The sequence below is a fragment of the Lathyrus oleraceus genome, chromosome 6 (genome assembly GCF_024323335.1).
Source record: "Lathyrus oleraceus cultivar Zhongwan6 chromosome 6, CAAS_Psat_ZW6_1.0, whole genome shotgun sequence".
NCBI lineage: Eukaryota > Viridiplantae > Streptophyta > Magnoliopsida > Fabales > Fabaceae > Lathyrus > Lathyrus oleraceus.
This window is the reverse complement of record NC_066584.1, coordinates 369,155,248-369,179,108: the sequence shown is the minus strand read 5'-3', so window position 1 is coordinate 369,179,108 and position 23,861 is coordinate 369,155,248. Positions and strand designations below refer to the sequence as shown.

The 23,861-nt window shown below is 39.0% G+C and overlaps 1 protein-coding gene across 1 annotated transcript; it reads left to right on the top strand.

Moving 5' to 3' along the window:
• Positions 1 to 20,385: 20,385 nt before the first annotated feature.
• Positions 20,386 to 21,009, top strand: LOC127095686 (uncharacterized). The gene has a single exon (XM_051034341.1). It carries the CDS (start codon positions 20,386 to 20,388, stop codon positions 21,007 to 21,009), a length of 624 nt encoding a protein of 207 aa, XP_050890298.1.
• Positions 21,010 to 23,861: the final 2,852 nt, after the last annotated feature.

Genomic DNA, 23,861 nt, shown 5'->3' with positions numbered 1-23,861 from the left:
GTCTATATTGAACACAAGGCGTAGACCGTGTCATCCTTGTCCAGTTCAATATTGGGCCCATAGACATTTATCCTGTTATGCAGGATGGGCAAATTCCATCTAGGTCACTCATGTCCCTCAGCATGCTTCGTGGAGTACCCATCAACTGTCTTTATGGTTATCCAGTCACAGACAACGTTTGATCATCAATAAAGCACTCGACTCTACATCTTGGGTCCATAATGGTTTCAGGTCGAAGAGTGGTATACACCATTATCACCATGAGAATAACTTATGATACTTTGCATAACTTTCTATATAGTATTCTCATAGCGGGTCAATCCGGTATAAATATTACTCTTAATATTCATACCTATGTTTAAGACTTGATAACTCCTTATCCATGATCCATGAGATGTGATCACCAGTCTATATACATAATAGTCTTAATGCTTTAATGTTATCCCACTTCACAATAAAGCTCGACTACGGATACTTTAAGAATAGTGTCCTTATGTTTAATGTGATCTCATGATTGAGTCATACTTGATACATTTAACAAACTAGCTATTCTAGGGACTTTATTAAACAAACGTAATAAGGAAAAAACCTTTTATTATTAATAAATAATTCGATACAAGTACCAAAAGTATTGGCCTCTAGGGCTTACACCAACATACTTGCCTGAACATTAACACCGCACTCCATCTTTCACCTCTGGTTGCGAACATAGAAGCCAACCTATAATAGGTTGATCTTACCAAGGCGGTTATCGGCAGATTTCGAATTCCTTTGAATACCCCGTTCATGCATTCCACAATGTTTGTTGTCATGTGGCCCCATCGACAACCTCTGTCAAATGCCCTTGTCCACTGCTCTACTGGTATGTTATTTAACCATCTCCCTGTGTCTTCATTAGACAGTCTAATTTCATCACGATAATATTGAAATGACGGTTGAGTTAAAGCATACCCAGCATTCACCACCTTCTTGCGAAGATTCTTATCTTTTATAGCATGCATGAAGTTTTGTGCAATGTGTCTGATACAATAGACATGTGTAGAAGGAGGACCATGTCATCCGTTGTCATGGTTGTTGTAGGCACTCTCAATGGCAGCATGTCTATCAGAAATCAAACAGAGATTGGCTTGTGGAGCCACATGCGTTCTGAGATGTCGAAGAAAGAAACCCCATCCACCAGCCATTTCACCTTCAACAAGAGCAAAGGCAATGGGAAAGACATTGTTGTTGCCGTCTTGTGCAACCTCCATGAGCAAAGTACCCTTGTATTTTCCGTATAACCAAGTGCCATTAATTTGAATAGTAGGTTTGCAGAATGCGAAACCTTTGATGCACGGGTCAAATGCCCAAAAGAGACGGTGAAATATTCTATTACCTGTAGCACAAGTTCCGTCTGGCATCATCGCTGGCAATGTCTCCATAATTTCCACAGTTCCTGGGACATATGTTTTTAGTGCCCATAAAAACCGTGGCAATTCCTTGTATGAATCCTCCCAGTTGCCGAAAACTTGTTCAACAGCCTTTGTCCTCGCAATCCAGGCTTTCTTGTAAGATGGAGTATAATTATATGTTGTTATGATATGAGATATAATTATACTCACCTTCACTGATGGGTCTTTATTAACCAACGGCAGAATGTCTTGACATATCAAAGTTGCGCTTAGTTTACGGTGATCTTGTTCAATGTTAGTTGCAATGCAACTGTGCGGTGGGTTTATTGAAGCGATCTCCCAAGAGTCGTTTTTCTTTTTGTAAGACACAGCCAAACGAAACTTACAAAGCATGTTACGACATTCGATAACATACCTTCTAGAATTAGTGTGTTTCACTGTAAAGTCAGCAGAGTTGTTCATGTGGAATTTTTTGATTTCCAGAACACATTCTTCTTTGGTACGAAACATGTCTCCCACCTTTAACTCGCCTTCTGATCTCGGATACGGATTATAGAAAACGTTGTTGGGTGTTTCATCGTCGTGAAGATCCATATTTGTCATATGTTGAGGCGGATTGTAGACATGACTAGGAGGTATTTGTGGTGGTTGATCATCATCTTCATCGTCGTTGTTCAGCATGTGATCAACCTGTATCTCGGTCTCCTCTTCTTCTTTATCAAGGACGTCCACTTCTGCTTCTGCTTCTGGGTTGACGTCATCTGACCATTGTCGATCATCTTCACCAGATTCATCCTGACCAGTTAGTTGAGACTGTTGAGATGGTATACATGGTTGAAGAGTAATGTACAACTCAATACAGTTGCAGCCTGAATGTTCATGACTAACAAACATGTATTCAACATCTTCATCGTCTCGTACGTTAAGGGGGAAATACTTGCATTGACCATTCTCAAAAAATATTGGATTTTGATATGTGATCTTTGACACAATACCCAATCCTATAAAGGATTGTATTCTTTTTTTTCAAATGCAAGAAGGTTGCATTTCTCTTGATCGTGAGTCTAATGGTATCGGTGTTTCGAAAACAAAAACCATGTAGCTCAGACTCGTATGTTTCACCATTGCAGTGAACGCTGACACTGTATAATGATGAAGTTGACATTGTGCAGATGAAAACTATTTTCTTACTGCAAATGAATATGAGTGATGTGTCTTGGATGTTGATAGTAAGACACTTAAATAGAGGAGTGAAGTGTCTCACATGCTAGCTAGTTCGGAGTGACGTGTCGCACATGCAAGCTACTCCGAAATGACGTGTCGCACATGCAAGCTACTCCGAAATGATGTGTCAACCATGCAAGCTACTAAGAAGTGACATGTTCAACATGCAAGAGACAAGACAATCACGTGTCAGACATGCAGACACATACTCCAAATAAATTGGCGCCCCCACTCATTCCTTGCACATGGGCGCCAATTCAAGTGGAGACACCATGCATTCAGACCTCGAAACCAAGCAATCAGACCTAGGTCTTGCATGCATGTCCCTATGGAGGCGCCAATTTGAATGGCGACCCCTCTTAAAGGTTGTACATGGTCACCAATTCAAATGGAGACACCATGCAAGCACAACTTTTCAGGCTCCTATCCATTTTCCTATAAATACATCCACTCCATCAACACTTCTTCCACACCATCACTCTCACTACTTCTTCTACAATACTTCTTCTACAATTTCATCTACAACAACTTCTTGTAGTTTCATCTACACCAACCCCCTGACAAAATGTCTATCCTCACAATGGGCGAAGCACATAGAGGAACGGTTGCAAACATCGCAACATATATAAGTTTTTTCTTTTGTTAACTTTTTATCTTTCATCTTCACCAACCCCCTTTTATTTTGACATACCAACTTAGTCAAGTTTTTTATTCTTTCTTTTATAGGATGTATCAAGGTTCCGAACTCGGGTCCACGAATATGTCCATATGGACCCGATGATTCAACCTTATGTTGAACTCGCCGGTTTTTGTCATATTAGCAAGATTTTGTCTTGGTCCATAGATAACAAATTCATTCTAGCTTTATACGAAAGATGGAGACCAGAGACACACACATTTTGGTTCCCAACCGGTGAGTGTACCATGACGTTAGAAGACATCTACATGCTTTTAGAACTACCCATTGAAGGTAAGGCTGTTAATGGTAAGACCAACTGCAAATTCAATTTGCATGGAGCTCTTAAAGACTGATTTGTTAGATGATAATGCAAGAGGTCAAGGTATACTACTCTCACGCCTTAAGTCGTACTTAAATAGTTTATACTTAGATGAGCATTCTATCGAAGATGCTCGAATAATAAAAACTAGGTGTTACATTATGCTGTTAATTGGCTCGTTTTTATTTCCCGAAGGTAGTGGTTCTAGCATGCATATTATGTACTTACCTCTACTTAGACATGTAGATAGAATAGGAAGTTACAGTTGGGGATCTGCTTGTCTAGCCTATCTCTATAGCTCTTTGTGCAAAAACTCACACAAAGACACATCTACATTTTTTGGATATGTTGTTTTGCTACAAGCATGGGGTTGGTCAAGACTACCGTCTCTAGCACCGGTCAATAACAACCCTTTCACATTTCCGTATGCACAAAAGTAAGTTGTTTAAATTTCTATATCTTTACTAACTTCTTTAAAGTTTATTACCTCTAACTAATTTTTTTTGACTTTTTGGTGTAGATGGTCTGCATGTGGTATGAGTTACAACAGATGTCCAAGACACTGTATTACTCAGTATCGCAACCTGTTGGATCACCTTCGACCGACAGAAGTAAGCAAAATAACTTAATTATTTCGTTATATTTTGTTAACTTTTTCTACATTGATTATAATCCTATCTTTTTTTCACATTTCAGTTCATTTGGCGTCCATACCTTAATTTGGATCATGACTATGAGGTCAACGCTGAAGACGCAGCCATGTGGACTGCATGCACACCGATAATACAGTTCACAACTGTGGAGATGCACAACAGTGATCGTGTGAAGCTGCAGTTCGGTATGCTCTAGAATATCCCAGATCCCCCAGCTAGCCTAGGAGAATGGCATATGCGTAAAGTTAACGACCAATGGAACTTCAATCCATGGCAAAGCTTCGCAAGATCGGAGTGTCGCAAATGGAAGCACCGTCATGACCATGTGTTAACTGACGCAGTCATGCAAACTAAAGAAAAACCAAGTCGTACTTATATGGCTTGGTACAGATCAGTTGGTTTTCAATTCATCACCGAGGATATGTACCTATACGACCCACGCCAGGCAACTTACATACCAGAAGGATCAACATCTAACCCCCAACAACATTGTCAGCCCGGTTACTTACAACCCCCTATCCGTCAAACTTTCCGATCCATAAACACACAAACATACAACCAAAACATGTCATTCACCCAACCCCAATACCAAGAGCATACCTCATACCACCACCAACAAATTGACCATCAACCTGAGATCCAACATCGCTTCGCACCCACCTCATCACCCTACCAAAGTCGCCTTAACCAAAACACCCAACGATCATTCAACACCAACCGCCCCTCCTCCTACCGTAGCCAAGAAGCCCAAACATCACAAAACCAAAACATCCAACAACCCTATCTCTACCAAACACCCCAACAATCTTTCCAACCTTTCCTCGACGCATCGTTCACACCCATGTCCCCCTTCAACCGTCCTGGTCGCCCATCCATGAGTCAACCACATCCCAACTTCTCTGGCATGGGTCATGAGCTCAGCTACGGCGGTACACCATCGATGCATACTGAAGACTATGTCGACTTGTCTAAATACCTCAACGGACCTTCTCCTGTAGTTGGTAGTAACGCTCCTGACCCCTCAGATGATCAAACACCGGTGCAAAATCGTCAACCTGGGTTAGGGCCAAGGATTAGGGTAGCTAGAGGATGTGGGACCGGAGGTCGGTTAGGTGATCCCGGTCATCACCATTAGGTTTCTTTGTGTAAACGCCAAACTTTATTAATATCAAGTGGTCTTATATCAAATTTATCTATCACTTATACCATAAAACACAAAAAAATGCATTTTAGGAGGAGTCTCCAATTGAATTGGCGACTCCTCTTAAAACCTACACAGGGCCGCCAATTGGATTGGTTAGGACATCTGCCCTAGCCATTCCAATTGGCGCCTCCATTCAAGTTTTAAGAGGAGTCTCCAATTCAATTGGCGACTCCTCCTAAAAGTGGGGTACTTTGAGAATTTTTTTGAAACCGGGGGTATTTTGGAAATTTCCTCGAAAAAGTGGGTTATTTTTGTAAAAAAACCAATTTTATATCCCCTAATTCTTTTTTGTTTTTTTATTCGATAAAATGTCTTTATAAAAAAAATACGCCACTTTCTTTTTTCACTCTCTTTTTAAATTTTCTTTACATATATAATAATAAAATTATTTCCTTTTTGATATAATTATTTGTCGATTTTCTATAACAAACTTAATTATTTATTATTTAATTTTATTTATGAATAATATTTAAAAGTATTATTAAAAAAATAATAAATAAATAGTAAAAATTTTCCTCCATACAAAAACGACAAATAGTAATCAGAAAAAAAATAGATAGAGTACTTACTTACAATAGTGAGTTAAAAAACTTCACACGTTTGCCCCTGCGTGGTGGTGGCTTTGAAAGAGTGGTAGGAATAATGTAATCCAATTTTTTGTCTCTTTCAATGCATCATGGCTCGTAGAGATGAATATGACCAAGAAAAAAGACATGATATCAGACAGCATGGTGCTTTCAAAAGAAGACAAGATGCAACTTGCATTGGATCCAAATAGCTAATGACAAAAAGTTTTTGTAAACCAATGAAAGTGTAATATCCAACAAATCATTCTTCACACCCTGTAATCACGCGAATCACCTTAAAAGGACCCGTAGTTGTTGGAAATGCAAAACTTATTAAAAGAAAAATTATCATCATTGCTAAAGAGTCAATAAAGAATAGAGCCAATAAAGAATATCACTAGGAAATGGAGGCCCCTCCTTATGAGTTCTGAACCCAGGGGCAAAATTATACTTTTTGCAACGGTCTTCGAAAAATTCGAATTTCCAGTGTCCGAACAAGTATGTTTCTCTTGAATTACTTTGACATTGGTTAAATGATAATAAGCATCGGTTAGTAAATTGTTTTATCGTTTCATTTCAACGGATTAGAAGAACAAAATGCATCGGTATGTAATTTTTTCTTTTGTTCAACCATTGTATTAGCAGTAAAAATGATATAAATAAATTATTAAAACCATTAAATATTAGGAATTTAATTTCTAAACAACATTATTTAAAAAATACACTATTTATTACTATTTAACCTGATTTAAATTACTAATACATATCAATTTTTTTATGTTTAATTTGGAGCAACTTTCAATTTAGACCATCAAGTTTAAATTCAATCTTATAATAATCTCATAATTGGTTGAATTAATGACTTATTAATCAACTGCATTACTATTGATATGCTAATATTAAAAAAAGTTAAAATTACATTTTAATAATTTGTAGTTAAAAAAAAATGGCTAAGCCAAATTAACATTAAAATTAAATTTTAAAATCAAACAAGTAGTAATAATAATAATAATAATAATAATAATAATAATAATAATAATAATAATAATAATAATAATAATAATAATAATAATAATTCAATCTTATTTAATAAATATAAAAACTTGTTTATTTTGAAAGCAAGACTTTTCTCACGGTCAATTGTTTAAAACTAATTCTAATGTGTCATATTTGTATTCTCTTCCAACCAGTCTCTAATTATTAATTGCCAACCTCTTTATATCTTTATGCTTCTATTTTTCCTTTCAAGCCATAAGTCACAATATAAGAATGTTTTAAAAAGTAAAAATATGAGGGGTGTCACTGCACCCTCCAACTCCTCCTCAGTAAATCTGTCGTTGTTCAAATATAAATCAAGAATAGAATTCTAAATTAATTCCTATAAATTAAATATGTCATCTACTCATATCCTTTAAATTCATATCAGAATTTAATTAAAGAATGAAAATGGAACTGTATTTGGGTTTGTCATTGAAATCATTGAAGGTTGCGGGTATGTGATCTTCCTATTTATAGAATTCTTTAAGGTTTCTTGAATCTCTTCTGATGAAGATGAAAAGAGAATCTTAATAAATTGTATGTTTCTAAGACTCTACAAATGGAGACTATAACCCATTTAAATAATCGTAGAGTTATTTATTAATTTTCAATATTCTAATTTGGTCTCTCATCAAATTAGATATTGATTTATGGTTGTTGGGAAAAAAACAAACAAAACATAGAGAAAAAAGAGAAACACAGTCACAACACAAGAACATAACGTGGAAACTCTAAAATTGGAGAAAAAACCACAGTCATTTTAAATAGACAACTAGAGAATAACATTATGTGAAAATTATTACAACACATAATATACCATAAATTAACACATATCCACAATACACTCACACCATCCAAAACAAATATTTAACTACATCGCACAACACTATATTACAAGAGTATAAGACAACAAAGAATGTCAAATACAAGCTTAAGTATTTTTGACTGGTGCATTTTGGAATGAAGAATTTGTATCCTATATATAGCCTTGCACTCCCTCTTCATTCACAAAACTAAGCGATATGCGACTTATTCAACATGTATATTTTCAACCAACCTCAACGATTTACACCTTGATTGAAAATAATACATAAGTTTTCATTGTCTTCATCGACAATCATACTCCACCATAAAGAGTATAGTCACTTGAAACTACATCACTCCAAGAATTTTTAAATTGGCTTCACCAAAAATCATATTCCACCATAAAGAGTATAGTCCCTTGAAACTACACCGCTCCAAGAATTTTCACATTATCTTCATCGATAATCATAATTTTAAAAAACTATCATATTCCACCTAAAGAAGAGAATACTTCACTTGAAGCTAAACCACTTCAAGAATTTTCACATGTCGAAAACCAGGTTGAAAACTTATGGTGCAACTTTTTTGTTGGCAGGAAGCTCTTTAACCACCGACACAATCTTGCATCTTGTGTAATCTTGATTATATCAACACATCTTTGACTTGAACTTTCCACGAGTCAAAAAACACTCTTCCATCAATTTTCTCTAGCCCAAATTGTACACCGAAATTCATGAATGTGGGTCAAACACTCTTTTACAACACTACCCTTCTTTTATGATGTGGAGGATCAGACAAAACTGCAACCACATAGAATACTAAGAACATTTATCCTCGAATCGAACCAAAAGCTTTGATACCATTTATTGAGAAAAAACAAACAAAACATAGATAAAAAGAGGAACACAATCACAACACAAGAACATAACGTGGAAACTCCAAATCAGGAGAAAAAATCATGGTTGTTGTCAATAGACAAGCAGAGAATAACACTAGGTAAAAATTGTTACTGTAGGTGCTTAATTGGCTGCATTATATGGTAAAACACTAGCTGGTTACTAATGTCTTGACTGATGTCATGACATGGTATGTATATGTGACTACATTGTAGGTTAGAATACCTAACTGTACTCTGATGTCTTGACTGATGTCATGACACACTTGAGTAGTTACTGCAGGATTAGCTAACACAGGATTTATTGAATGTTAAACTGGATGTTGTGACATTCATACCTGTCAGCAGATACTAAGGAATAGAACAGCTGGTGTTCTGTTAGAACTTAGTATTTATTTCCAGTCTGGTTATCAAGGAAAGACCAGACCTGGCATAAGGCCTACTGACTGAATGTCAAACTGGATGTTATGACATTCATCATTGACAGCAGCTACTGAACATTAGACAGAGTGGTGTTCTGCTATACTTCAGCATGTTACTTAGTCTGTTCTTCAAGAGAATAACAGAACTAACTTAAGGCCAGATGTGTAAATGTTAAATTGGACACTTTGACATTTATTAATGTAAGCTGTTACTGTAGTATGGTCATTTTGATCATGTACAGGTCAGCAAAATTGTACAGTCTGTTTTCTGGAAAAACAGACTCAGCATATGGACCTTGATGTCAAGCTGAATGTCGTGACATTCATTCCTGACAGCATATGCTATATTGTAGGTTGTTCAGTTTTCTGTTTCAGCTTTTTCTCAGGCTATTCTTCAGGGATTCAACAGCTGAGAGAAAATCCAGGAAATCAACAACCAAGCTACATTTAATGAACCTAACAAATAGCCTATTTGTTAGTAACCTAAATGTTGAATTTATGGGAACTCGCGTGACCTTAAATTCAGGAGAATACAGGTGCAAAAGCCCAGGTACTGCAATATAAAAGGAAGGCGTTCCTTCATTCAGTTTCGGGGATTTTGAGGCGTGAAGATTTTGTGTGTCCATCATACTTCACAGCTGTATTTTTGTGAGTCTTGTATTAGACGTATCTTGTAAGCCAAGCCATTATCAAGTAGATGATTGTTGTGGCATAGGGTGTTCATTGAGTTGTAAGTGTTGTGTCGCTCAAAGCTTTTAAGCGTGAGTGCTGTGTATCTTGATTAAAGCTGTGAAGCGCAATCAAGAGTTGTTTGAAGTGTGACTTCAACTTGTCTTTAATATTGATTAAAGGTAGTAATCACTGAGGTGATTGAGGGGGAGTGAGTAGGAACTCTGATCTTAGTGTAAGATTGAAATTGCATTGGGTAGGGATTAAGTGATAAGTTGTAAACGGGTGAGTTTAGCTTTGAATTGATACTACTAATAGTGGATTTCCTCCCTGGCTTGGTAGCCCCCAGATGTAGGTCATGTTGGACTGAACTGGGTAAACAATTACTTGTGTTATTTACTGCACTTACGTTTAAGTTCTGCATAATCCCTGTCTGTGCAGAATTGGATGTCATAACAACCCGTGTGACATCCAAAGTCTGATAACTAGAATTTCAATTGGCATCAGAGCAGGCACCCTGCCTGTGATATTCTGGGTGAGATCTAGGGAAGTTACTTTCTAGTACCATGGACAAGGATATAGGACACTCAAATAGACCACCCATATTGGATGGCTCTAATTATGATGACTAGAAGCCTCGTATGATAGCCTTCTTAAGATCTCTAGATAGCAAAGTCTGGAGAGCTGTCAACAAAGGATGGGAACATCCAATGAGGACAGGTGAAGATGGAGTCAGTGTGCAGATTCCTGAAGAAGAGTGGGACAAGGAGCAAGAGGCATTAGCTCTTGGAAATTCCAAGGCCTTGAATGCATTGTTCAATGGAATCAGTAAGAACATCTTCAGGCTGGTGCACCACTGTGAACTAGCTAAGGAAGTTTGGGATACCCTCAAGGTAACTCATGAAGGTACTTCCAAGGTGAAGATGTCCAAACTTCAGATGCTGACCACCAAGTTTGAAAATCTGAGGATGAAAGAGGATGAGACTATTCATGACTTTCACATGAATATTCTTGAAATTGCAAACACCTCTGGTGGACTAGGTGAGAAAATGGCTGAAGAGAAACTTGTAAGAAAGATTCTCAGGTCCTTGCCTAAGAGATTTGCTATGAAGGTCACAGCCATAGAGGAGGCGCAGGACATCTGCAATATGAAGGTAGATGAGCTCATTGGTTCTCTCCAAACCTTTGAAATGGGCTTGTGTGAGAATACTGAAAAGAAGAACAAAAGCGTAACGTTTGTATCTAATGCTGAAGAAGAGTCAGAAGCAGGATATACTGAAGGTGATGACAGTATATCAGAAGCCTTAGCCATGCTTGGGAGGCAGTTCAACAAGTTCGTGAAGAAGATTGATCAAAGAGGGAGACCTAATGTCAAGAACATCCCATCTGACATCAGGAAAAGATCAACTTCTGATGAAAAGTTCAACCAAGGCAAGGGAATCCAGTGTCATGGTTGTGAAGGGTATGGACACGTCAGAGCTGAATGTCCTACTTATCTCAAGATGCAAAAGAAGGGGCTAACTATCACATGGTCTGAAGGAGATTCTGAAAGTGAATCTGAAGGAGAATCTGCCAAACATGTCACTGCACTAACCAGTGTCTGTGTCTCTAATGATGACTCAAGTGCAGATGAACTGACCTTTAATGAACTTGCTGCAGCCTATAAGAAGCTGTGTACCACCAGTGCAGAAGTGCGTGCACAAGGAGAAAAGCAGAAGAAACTCATCAAGGAATTGGAAGATGAGAGACAGAAGCAACTGTCTGTCATAGAGGGTCTAAATGGTGAGATAGCCCTGCTGACCTCCAAGCTGAATCAGATGACTAAATCCATCAGAATGATGAATAAGGGAACTGACACCTTGGAAGAGATTCTAAAGGTGGGACAGCAGTCTGGAACCAAATCTGGCCTAGGATTTGGGAAAAGATCCTCAGCTGAACACAAACGCCCAAAGGCTAAAGTTCAGAAGTTCAAGCGGAAGTCAAAGCCAATGTCTCAACATCGAGGAACTAGGATGAATGATCATCAGAAGAGGAAATACCAGGAGTGGAGGTGTCACCACTGTGGTAGACTTGGTCATATAAAAGCCTTCTGCTACTGGATTCATGGTTTCCCTAACCGAGCCTCTCATGTCAGGCCTAAGCATAAACCATATAAGCGCTATGTTCCCATCAAGAAGCAACAATGGTATGCTAGGATAGCACACACTGCTCTAAGGGCCTCTACCAGAGAAGACTGGTACTTTGACAGTGGATGCTCAAGACATATGACTGGTATGGAAAATCTACTGGTAGATATTCAACCTCACACTACCAGCTATGTGACCTTTGGTGATGGTGCCAAAGGAAAAATAAAAGGTGTGGGTAAGCTGGACTGCTCTGGAGTTCCAAAACTGAATAATGTGCTGTTAGTAAGAGGACTAACTGCAAACCTCATCAGCATAAGTCAGCTGTGTGATCAAGGGTTTCATGTTCAGTTTACTAAGGAGCTATGCGTTGTGACTAATGGTGACAATCAGGAGGTTATGAGAGGAACCAGGTCCAAAGATAACTGTTATCTGTGGGAACCTAAAGTCTCTAACTTTTCAACAATATGCTCCTCAACCAAGGAAGAACAGGAGGTGAAGCTGTGGCATATACGTCTTGGACATCTCCACTTACGGGGAATGAAGAAGATTATATCCAAGGAAGCAGTTAGAGGAATTCCAAAGCTTCTTATTGATGAAGGAAGAGTCTGTGGAGGTGGGCAAGCAAACCAAGATGTCACATCCGAAGCTGGGACATCCCACAACCTCCAGAGTTCTGGAACTGCTGCACATGGATTTAATGGGACCCATGCAGGTTGAAAGCCTTGGTGGGAAGAAATATGCTTACGTGGTGGTTGATGACCATTCCAGATACACGTGGATAAGCTTCATCAGAGAGAAGTCAGATACATTTGACGTCTTCAAAGACCTGTGCATAAGACTTCAAAGGGAAAAGGACAGTTGTGTGGTCAGGATTAGAAGTGATCATGGTACGGAGTTTAAGAATTCCAAGTTTGATGAGTTTTGCTCTTCTGAAGGAATAAGTCATGAGTTCTCCTCCCCTATAACCCCTCAGCAGAATGGAATAGTTGAAAGAACAAATAGAACTATTCAAGAATCTGCCAGGGCAATGATTCATGCAAAGAAGCTCCCCATGCACTTTTGAGCTGAAGCAATGAATACCGCGTGCTATGTTCACAACAGAGTTACCTTGAGAAAAGGAACCTCCTCCACTCTGTATGAAATATGGAAAGGCAGAAAACCCACTGTGAAGTACTTTCATATCTTTGGAAGTAAATGCTACATTCTCACAGATCGTGAACAGAGAAGGAAGCTAGATCCCAAAAGTGATGAGGGTATATTTCTGGGATACTCTACTAACAGCAGAGCCTACAGAGTGTTCAACTACAGGACCAATGTCCTGATGGAATCCATAAATGTTATTGTGGACGATAAAGAGGAAGGAACCGATGTCATGGAGGATGTTGAAACATTCCTTGACAGTTCTACTGACATTCCAGTCAAGTCTGAAGAAGTAGAGGAACCTCCTCCTGAATGTGAAGCAGATGCAACCACCAAAGTGCCATCTATCAGAATTCAGAAAGACCACCCTAAGGATCTTATCATAGGGGATCCCAATAGTGGTGTGACTACCAGGTCACGGGGAATAAGCTCAAATTCCTGCTTTGTATCCAAGGTTGAACCAAATAATGTGAAAGAAGCCCTGACTGACGAATACTGGATCATTGCCATGCAAGAGGAACTTGAGCAGTTCAAAAGGAATGAAGTATGGGAGCTAGTTCCAAGACCTGAAGGGACCAACATCATTGGTACCAAGTGGATCTACAAAAACAAATCTTATGAGAAAGGAGTAATTACTAGGAATAAAGCAAGACTAGTAGCTCAAGGATACACTCAAGTTGAAGGAGTAGATTTTGATGAGACATTTGCTCCTGTGGCTAGGCTTGAGTCCATCAGATTGCTGTTAGGGGTAGCATGCATCCTGAAGTTTAAACTATTCCAAATGGATGTGAAGAGTGCATTCTTGAATGGCTACTTGAATGAAGAAGTCTTTGTGGAACAACCTAAAGGGTTCTGTGATCCTAACCAACCTAAGCATGTATACAAGTTGAGGAAAGCCTTGTATGGGTTGAAACAAGCACCTAAAGCATGGTATGAAAGGTTGACCGAATTTCTGACCTCAAATGGATACAGAAAAGGTGGAATAGATAAAACCTTATTTGTGAAGGATGAAGACGGCAAAATCATGATTGCTCAAATCTATGTGGATGATATAGTCTTTGGTGGAATGTCAGAACAAATGGTTCAACAATTTGTTCACTAGATGCAATCCGAGTTTGAAATGAGTCTAGTTGGAGAACTGACCTATTTCCTTGGAATGCAAGTAAACCAAATGGAGGACTCTATGTTTCTCTCCCAAAGCAAGTATGCCAAGAACATAGTTAAGAAGTTTGGTATGGATAATGCTAGGCACAAGAGGACTCCTGCGCCTACTCATCTGAAGTTAACCAAAGATGAAGGAGGGCCTGGTGTTGATCAATGCTTGTATAGAAGCATGATAAGAAGCCTACTTTACCTAACTACAAGTAGACCTGACATTTCTTATGCAGTTGGAGTATGTGCTAGATACCAAGCAGAGCCTAAGGTGAGCCACTTGAATCAAGTCAAAAGGATTCTCAAGTACATCATTGGGACTTGTGACTATGGGATGCTGTATTCACATGGGTCTGAGCCTGTCCTATCTGGGTACTGTGATGCTGACTGGGTTGGGAGTGCTGATGACAGAAAAAGCACTTCAGGTGGATGCTTCTTCTTAGGAGACAATCTCATATCTTGGTTCAGCAAGAAGCAGAATTGTGTTTCTCTGTCCACTGCAGAGGCTGAATACATAGCTGCTGGAAGCAGTTGTTCCCAACTGGTTTGGATGAAACAGATGCTCACTGAGTACAATGTCACTCAAAATGTCATGACATTGTTCTGTGATAATCTCAGTGCCATCAATATCTCCAAGAATCCCATCCAACACAGCAGGACCAAACATATTGACATTAGGCACCACTTCATCAGAGATCTGGTGGAAGACAAGGTGATCACTTTGGAACATGTAGCCACGGACCTTCAACTGGATGACATATTTACAAAGGCTCTGGATGCTACTCAGTTTGAAAACTTAAGGAGCAAACTGGGAATATGTCTCTCTGAGACCTTATAGCAACCACTGATGTTTGGGATGTATTGTTTAATATCTCTGCCTATTAAACAATTGGTACTATGCTCTGATTGGTCAACAGATCATAGCTATGCTACTTGCAACAAGTGTGGCTACAAGAGGGTAAGGAGACACCCTACCGTGAGAAGGCCAATGTACCTGCAGGAGTTCAAGGATGTTGTTCATGCAGGAGTGGTTCTGGATGTCAGAAACAAAATCATGGCATCTGATATGGTGGTACCTACTGTAAAGCAAAAGTGGGTGATTACTTGATCAAAGCTGTGAAGCAAGATCAAGTGGATGCTAACTTGGTTGAAACTGTGAAGTAAAACCAAGTCTGTAACTCTGTCATTGTTCTCTGGTTATGTTGTTGGCTTTGGCAACATTTTTGACAAAAAGGGGGAGTAATAACCATCCCTGACAAACAGAGTGGGTCTCTACAACAGACTCTCATGACAGATTCCCTCCCCTGCAGCTGCTGTGTGTTGAAGTTTAGATTTTAGATTTAACTTCTGTATGTGTGCTGCTTTGTGAAGTTTTTATTTAACTTCCATGTGTGTGAGTATGCTGCCACTCTGAGTGTATTAGCTAAGCTTATTTCCTGCTAGGTGTGTGATTCCGCTGCTATGAACTCTGTTATGGGGATCAAAGTGTTTTAGCCAAAAATTTGCCAAAGGGGGAGTTTGTAGGTGCTTAATTGGCTGCATTATATGGTAAAACACTAGCTGGTTACTAATGTCTTGACTGATGTCATGACATGGTATGTATATGTGACTACATTGTAGGTTAGAATACCTAACTGTACTCTGATGTCTTGACTGATGTCATGACACACTTGAGTAGTTACTGCAGGATTAGCTAACACAGGATTTATTGAATGTCAAACTGGATGCTGTGACATTCATACCTGTCAGTAGATACTAAGGAATAGAACAGCTGGTGTTCTTTTAGAACTTAGTATTTATTTCCAGTCTGGTTATCAAGGAAAGACCAGACCTGGCATAAGGCCTACTGACTGAATGTCAAACTGGATGTTATGACATTCATCATTGACAGCAGCTACTGAACATTAGACAGAGTGGTGTTCTGCTATACTTCAGCATGTTACTTAGTCTGTTCTTCAAGAGAATAACAGAACTAACTTAAGGCTAGATGTGTAAATGTTAAATTGGACACTTTGACATTTATTAATGTAAGCTGTTACTGTAGTATGGTCATTTTGATCATGTACAGGTCAGCAAAATTGTACAGTCTGTTTTCTGGAAAAACAGACTCAGCATATGGACCTTGATGTCAAGCTGAATGTCGTGACATTCATTCCTGACAGCATATGCTATATTGTAGGTTGTTCAGTTTTCTGTTTCAGCTTTTTCTCAGGCTATTCTTCAGGGATTCAACAGCTGAGAGAAAATCCAGGAAATCAACAACCAAGCTACATTTAATGAACCTAACAAATAGCCTATTTGTTAGTAACCTAAATGTTGAATTTATGGGAACTCGCGTGACCTTAAATTCAGGAGAATACAGGTGCAAAAGCCCAGGTACTGCAATATAAAAGGAAGGCGTTCCTTCATTCAGTTTCGGGGATTTTGAGGCGTGAAGATTTTGTGTGTCCATCATACTTCACAATGTCTTTTTGTGAGTCTTGTATTAGACGTATCTTGTAAGCCAAGCCATTATCAAGTAGATGATTGCTGTGGCATAGGGTGTTCATTGAGTTGTAAGTGTTGTGTCGCTTAAAGCTTTTAAGCGTGAGTGTTGTGTATCTTGATTAAAGCTGTGAAGCGCAATCAAGAGTTGTTTGAAGTGTGACTTCAACTTGTCTTTAATATTGATTAAAGGTAGTAATCACTGAGGTGATTGAGGGGGAGTGAGTAGGAACTCTGATCTTAGTGTAAGATTGAAATTCCATTGGGTAGGGATTAAGTGATAAGTTGTAAACGGGTGAGTTTAGCTTTGAATTGATACTACTAATAGTGGATTTCCTCCCTGGCTTGGTAGCCCCCAAATGTAGGTCATGTTGGACTGAACTGGGTAAACAAGTACTTGTGTTATTTACTGCACTTACGTTTAAGTTCTGCATAATCCATGTCTGTGCAGAATTGGATGTCATAACAACCCGTGTGACATCCAAAGTCTGATAACTAGAATCTCAGTTACAACACAAAATATACTCTCAACTAACCCAAGCCCCCAGTACACTCACACCCTCCAAAACAAATATTTAACTACATCTCACAATACTCTAATACAATAGTATAAGAGAACAAAGAAAGTCAAATACAAGCTTAAAGTGCTTTTGACTGGTGCGTCTTGGAATGAAGAACTTGAATCCTATATATAGCTTTGGACTCCATCTTCCTTCACAAAACTAAGCAATGTAGGACTTGAATGAACTTGTATCCTATATATAGCCTTGAACTCTCTCTTCATTCACAAAATTAAGCGATGTGAGACTTATTCAACATGTATATTTTCAACCAACCCCAACAATGGTAACTAAACAATAATCTTACCTTTTATGACATTTATCCTTGTAGCCACAAATTTAATATTAATTAGACCACTATAGGTTTGACTAATTAAATAATAATCCTAAAACATGTTACATCACATTTATGACCCAAAATTCTAACAATCTCCCACTTGTCACATATGTAACTTTACACACGTGTTCGACTTTATTAGCTCAAAATTTACCATTATATACTTTAAGCATATCCAAATTATCTCGTCCATTAGTTATGTCAGTACATAGAACCAAAGTGATTTTCGTTATATCAATCATAACCAAAACCCATCGGTGATTACCAATACTGACATAACTAAATGACATAGATTCATCATGAAATGTGTAACATAAAAATCACAAGAATGTGACATGTACATGTCAATTTTTAATTGGTCCTGCTTTAATTTAATGAGATAATTCAATAACCTTATTTTACAAAGTATAAATAGTTTAATATCAAACATTATAAACCAAAATGTTCAAAACCAGAGTATGCATACATAATACTGAACATAGAACACAAAATTCATAAATATGACTAACTCTCACTAAACTAAAGATTCATCAAACTATAAAACACCCATATGAGCAGTGTGCTCATGAAATACCTTGGGTGGAATACCTTTTGTAAGAGGACATACTATCATGGAGTTTTCCCCTAAGTGTTCTATAAAAGTTTTCCCATTTTGTACCCTTTCCTTAACAACTAGGAACTTGATGTCAATATGTTTTGACTTAGTCAAGCTCCTATTATTGTTGGAATATAGGATATGTAATATATTTTCACCGTATAACTTAAGTGGTCTTCCAATTCCTTCTATAATTCGCAACCCATTGACAAGGTTTCTCAACCAAATCCCATAGTTAGATGCCTCAAAACATGCTATAAATTCAGCTGCCATGATGGATAAAGCAATTAGATATTGTTTGGCACTGCGCCAAGAAACTGCACTACTAGCCAACATTTAGATATATCTTGAAGTGGATCTTTTACTATCTTGGCATCCAGTAAAATCAGAGTCAGGATATCCAGTGATCTCCAGCTGGTCTGATCTCCTATATGTGACCATATAATCTTTTGTTGTCTTTAAATACCTGTTAGCTGGAATTTCGACGTTGGAAAAGAATATATTGTTTTCAAAGAAGAGTTGAGAAGGCATAGTCGAAGAAGACTTTTGTTGAAGAAGGTTTGGTTTGTGACTTAGAAATATTCTTGGATTCAGGTTAACTTTTCGACGAAGGTGTCCGTTTGGAGTTACGTTCGGCGAGCGTGATTCAAATTAAGGCTCATAACCATTTTTTGTCCTTATCTGTTTCTTGAGAAGACACGTGGAAAACAGTGAGTAGCAAAGTCCATGCAAGCGAGAACATGTCATATTTTGGAGAAGAGGTTGTTCGTTATCGTTATTTTCTATTTATTATAAATAGAGATCTTAGTGATTAGGATTGGTATGTTCCATTTTGTACAAAAACTCACATATTACTCAAAGTATATGTGTTATTGAGAAACGAGTTCTTGAGTGCAATGTACGTGTGATAACCATTTTTATAATTTTGTATCAAATCATCTATAATTTTATTATTTACTCTGTTTGTAAATTTACTTTGAATTTATTTACATTGTCATTTATATTTCTGCGTTTCTTTACAAACGTCAACATCATTTTCAACGAAAAAGAGCATTGTCGAAATGTTCATAAGTGATAAAACTTGAAGAGAATTAAATCACATGTCCTAGGATCAATCTAGTCGATCCTGCAAGTAACCAAAAATATAGAATTTGGAAGACTATCGCTTGTTTAGCAATTTCGACGGGAAACAGATTAGCACACCCGGTGGGACCAGTGCTCAAATCTCTGAAGTATTTAAAAGTTCTTCATTTATAGTTTCTCTAACTTCATTGAATGAGATTAAGAAGTGGTAAAGTAGCCACAAATAACAAAGCAATACCAAACAAGAGATACGTAAGAAGGATGGCGAATCCGCCTAATAACAATGGAGAATAACCCCCTCGGTCGATAGGGGACACTACGGCCACAACATCTGTGTGTGAAGCAATTCCATCCACGACGAGTACGATGGCCATACCGTCGAGCACTCACAGCGGACCAATTTTATCTCCTGTGAGGACACAGGGTCAACTGGTGACCCCTTCTCCAATAGGAACTAGTGCATTCGAGCCCTGTGTGCCTGGATTCACAATGCCTTTGAACGATCGCGAATAGCCATATGACATGCCAACTTCGATGATGGAAAATTTGCATAATGCAACATCAACATGCACTGACCCATTGGTGAACATGTTCTCGCCTTTATAAGGATCTGGGTCGGCTGTTAGTAATATGGGTCAAATCAACCAACTCCCAGGGGTGGGATTTTCTACCCAACAAATGCTCAATTTTACTATAAACTCTACAGTTGTTTTAAGGCAGCTAATGGACGAAAGTAATCATGATATGGTCCATATGCTTTCCCAACAAATGGGCATAATATTAAATCCCTTGATTCAAAACACCACCCAAACAAACCAACAAATGGAAGCACAGATGACGCAAATTGCATACTTCTTTGGGGTTCCACAAGCGCCTCGACAACTTCGAAGGGAATGAGTAGTAGCAAACCAAGGAGTAATCCTTGAGGAGGACCGTACTATTAACCAATCCCATCGAAATGCACCTCGTGCAGACGTGGAAAATCAGGGGGTTGGAGTCGAACCTCCCAGGATCGAACAACAAGTGCCAAGGGAAAGGGAACCAATGGTGGTAATGGTTAACATGAATCAAGATGCAGACGAAGTCATACATCGAGTTCGAAAAAATGATATGGAAGGAGATAACAACTTGTCTGCCATGGTCGAGAGTATTATGGTGCGAAATGGGGTAACCACTGGCCTCCATAGGCCAAACTATATCTCCGTATTGTCAGAGTACATTTTGCAAATCGAATTTCCTAGGGGATTTAAGGTCCCAAAATTCACGAAATTTTCTGGAGACACTAGTGAATCTACCGTCGAACATGTGGCAAGGTATCTAACTGAGGTAGGGGACATCGCCAATAATGAAAATCTGAGAATAAAATATTTCCCTAGTTCTCTCACTAAGAATTCCTTTACATGGTTCACCATGCTTCCGGCAAATTCGATTCATGATTGGACTCGTCTAGAAAGATTGTTCCATGAACAATTTTACATGGGACAGTCGAAGATTATTCAGAAAGAATTGGCTAGTATTAAGCGTAAATTTACTGAGCCAATAGATGATTATCTCAATATATTATGTTTGTTGAAGGAAAGGTGTTTCACACAAGTGCATGAGCATGAGTTAGTCGAAATGGCCACTGGTGATTTAGATTATTCCATGAGGAAGAAATTAGATACCTAATACTTGAGGGATATAGCCTAGTTGGCTGACAGAGTTTGATAGGTAGAGCGCCTGAAGGCTGAAAAAGTCGGAGCAAGTAAGGATAATATGAGAGAAAGGGTAACATACGTCGAATTAGATGAAGATAATCAAGATACATATAGTGATCCTTTAAGTTTCGACAAAAGAGAAATCGACTTGGAGGAACTAAAACAAGGTCCGCCCTATTCATGCAAGCTACTTCTGCCTTCGAATGGGAAGAATTCGGTCGAACCAGAAAATAGTGACAAATTCCCTAAGAAAACATATACTTTCGACGTTACCAAATCTAACAAAAATTTTGACTTACTAGTCAAAGATGGCCAAATGATAGTGCCTCCTTGCGCTAAAATGCCTCCATTAGAACAATGAAAGAAAAGGGGTTTTTTTTAATAGCATAGTTTTTTTGGGCCACAAAACCTCACAGTGTTTTATTTTCATGGACCTTGTGCAGAACGCGATTAAGGATGGGAGACTGAAGTTTGGGGATAAAGCTAAGTCCCAAATGAAGATAGATTCAGACCTTCTGCAGGTGGTGGATGTCCATTACATTGAGCCTGCCATTGCCAACATGGTTGAAGTGTCTGAAGGTCATGACAAGAATACCATTGTGATCGAAACCACTGAGGGTTTCAATCAAGAAACTAACATAATTGAGGCTACTAAGGGCCTTACAGTCAAATTGCAAAAGTTGAAGATCACTGATGACACCAACTTGGGAGTTAACATTGTACAGGTGAGCAAAGAGACCGAGATGGAGACTGACGAGTGTCGCATCCGCGAAAAACAACCGGCGGGCTGAAACAAAAACAACACAGAGCCGCCACTGCGTGTTATTCATCCCAAGATAGGGAAAGGAAACGCTCAGATAAACCTGGAAAAAGCATGGTCTCGCGACCAAAGAGAAAGGGTAAGGGAGTCGGTTACGCAAGGGGAAGGTATTAGCACCCCTCACGTCCGTCGTACTCGACGGGATCCACGCTCTAAGAAAAGAATAGGTTGCTAAACATCACACACACACGCACCGAAGACAACACAGGTGGGGTTAAGGGGAAGAGAGCTCGATAGGACGTCGCATCCTATGCCTACGTATCTCGTCTGGAACGAGAATCAGAGCTGCCGTAGTTCGGCTCACGCACGCCAAACAAGCAAATAAACACACCGGCAAACATGGAGCCTGAATGCCAATCACTGGGCTTACATCAGCATCCGAACCAAAACACACACCAGAAGGCAAACGGGGAGCCCGACCGCCAATCACTGGACTTACGTCGGCATCCGAACCAAAACACACGATCAGATAACAAGTAAACACACACAAAAAAGAAAAAAAAGTGCCCGGAGAGACCTCGCACGGTCTCCTGCCTACATACCTCGTCTGGAACGAGGATCAGGGCGATGTAGTTCCCCCCAAAGGGGAAGAAATTCTAGCCAGAAACCAGGGGAAGACACACTACCAGGGAGCTGTACTCGAGCCTAGTGTTGTCATGCATCATTGCCCTACGTTATGGTTTCTACCTACTTGCACAACTGCAAGCTAATCCTATCCAGGAAAACAAGCATACAAGCATACAAGCATCAACAGATCAAAACAAGCATTTCAAGCAAGTATTCACATAGCACACACTATAGCCAATCAAGTGAGCTCAAACAATGGGTTTGACTGCCGAAGCAAGTCATCTGTACATGGGTAGTATTCGCTCTTAACCTTGCCATTGCGGGGCTAAGGTGAAGCAGATGAAAGGTGAGTGAAGATTAGACTTCACAGCTCTTATCCCTGACCAGAGAGAGCTTCAGACAAAGGAGCGTGGGTCCAGAATGGAGGGACCCTTCTACGCTCAAAGACTCTGACTCGATTGTGCAACAGCACGAGATCTTGGGTTTGTGTCCCAATGCGTCAACACACAGTCGTGCGAGCAGAGGGACGACTCACAGAATAGTGGGGGATAGATTGCATATCCCTTTGATCCACCAATTGCCTCATAGAGGTCTTCACCTGCTTGGCACAAATGTAAACAACCACAAACATCGCCTCTTAAGGAGGACTTCAGACAGTTGCCTGGCCAAGTAACAGGCCAGGTCTTCCAGACTACATGAAGATTAGAAGTCCTACCTCAAGTGGTTTAAAAACCAAGCAGCAGCAAGCAAGTTCTTAAAGAACTGTAAGCGACTAAATGTACCTGAAATCAATCAAGTATCATCAGTACTCAGACAAACCAACAATAAACAGCAAAAGTCAATCTATACAGACAACACAAGTTAATGCACACAAGTGCAAGCTATAAGCTCAAGCTCAAGCATCAATCCCTACAAAACAAAGTCATGCTAGTTCATAAACATCAACCAAACTCAATTCAAATTGCCTTGAAGCAATCTCCTTAAGCATTGTGCATTTCATCCTGAAAATCCACACCAAATGTGAGAAACTAGACCACTAGGCCAAGCCTAGGGTCAAAAGGGAGAAAAAAATCTAAACAGCAAGCCAAACCAATCCAAAATCAAATTAAAACCATTCAAAAGCAAATGCAATTGGTCCCATGCTTATACCATTCTCCATTATCATTTCATGACCAATTTAACATCAATCATGCAATTTGCAACTTCAATTAGCCAAACAGAACTATCTCACTCAAAAGCATACCAAAACAATTCCAAAAATCCTCAAATAAATCACACCTAAACAGGACATATTCACTGTATGGCATGTCAATTTTCAGCTCAATTGGACAAAAGAAAGTAGGTCAATGAAAATCAAGAAATCCAGACACAATTATACAAGCCAATTCAAGACATCAACATAAGCATCCATTTCAATAATTCATAAAACAGTGACA

Excerpts from the sequence above, each read along its gene's own strand:
- LOC127095686 (XM_051034341.1), top strand. The coding sequence starts at position 20,386 with ATGGTGGTAATGGTTAACATGAATCAAGATGCAGACGAAGTCATACAT.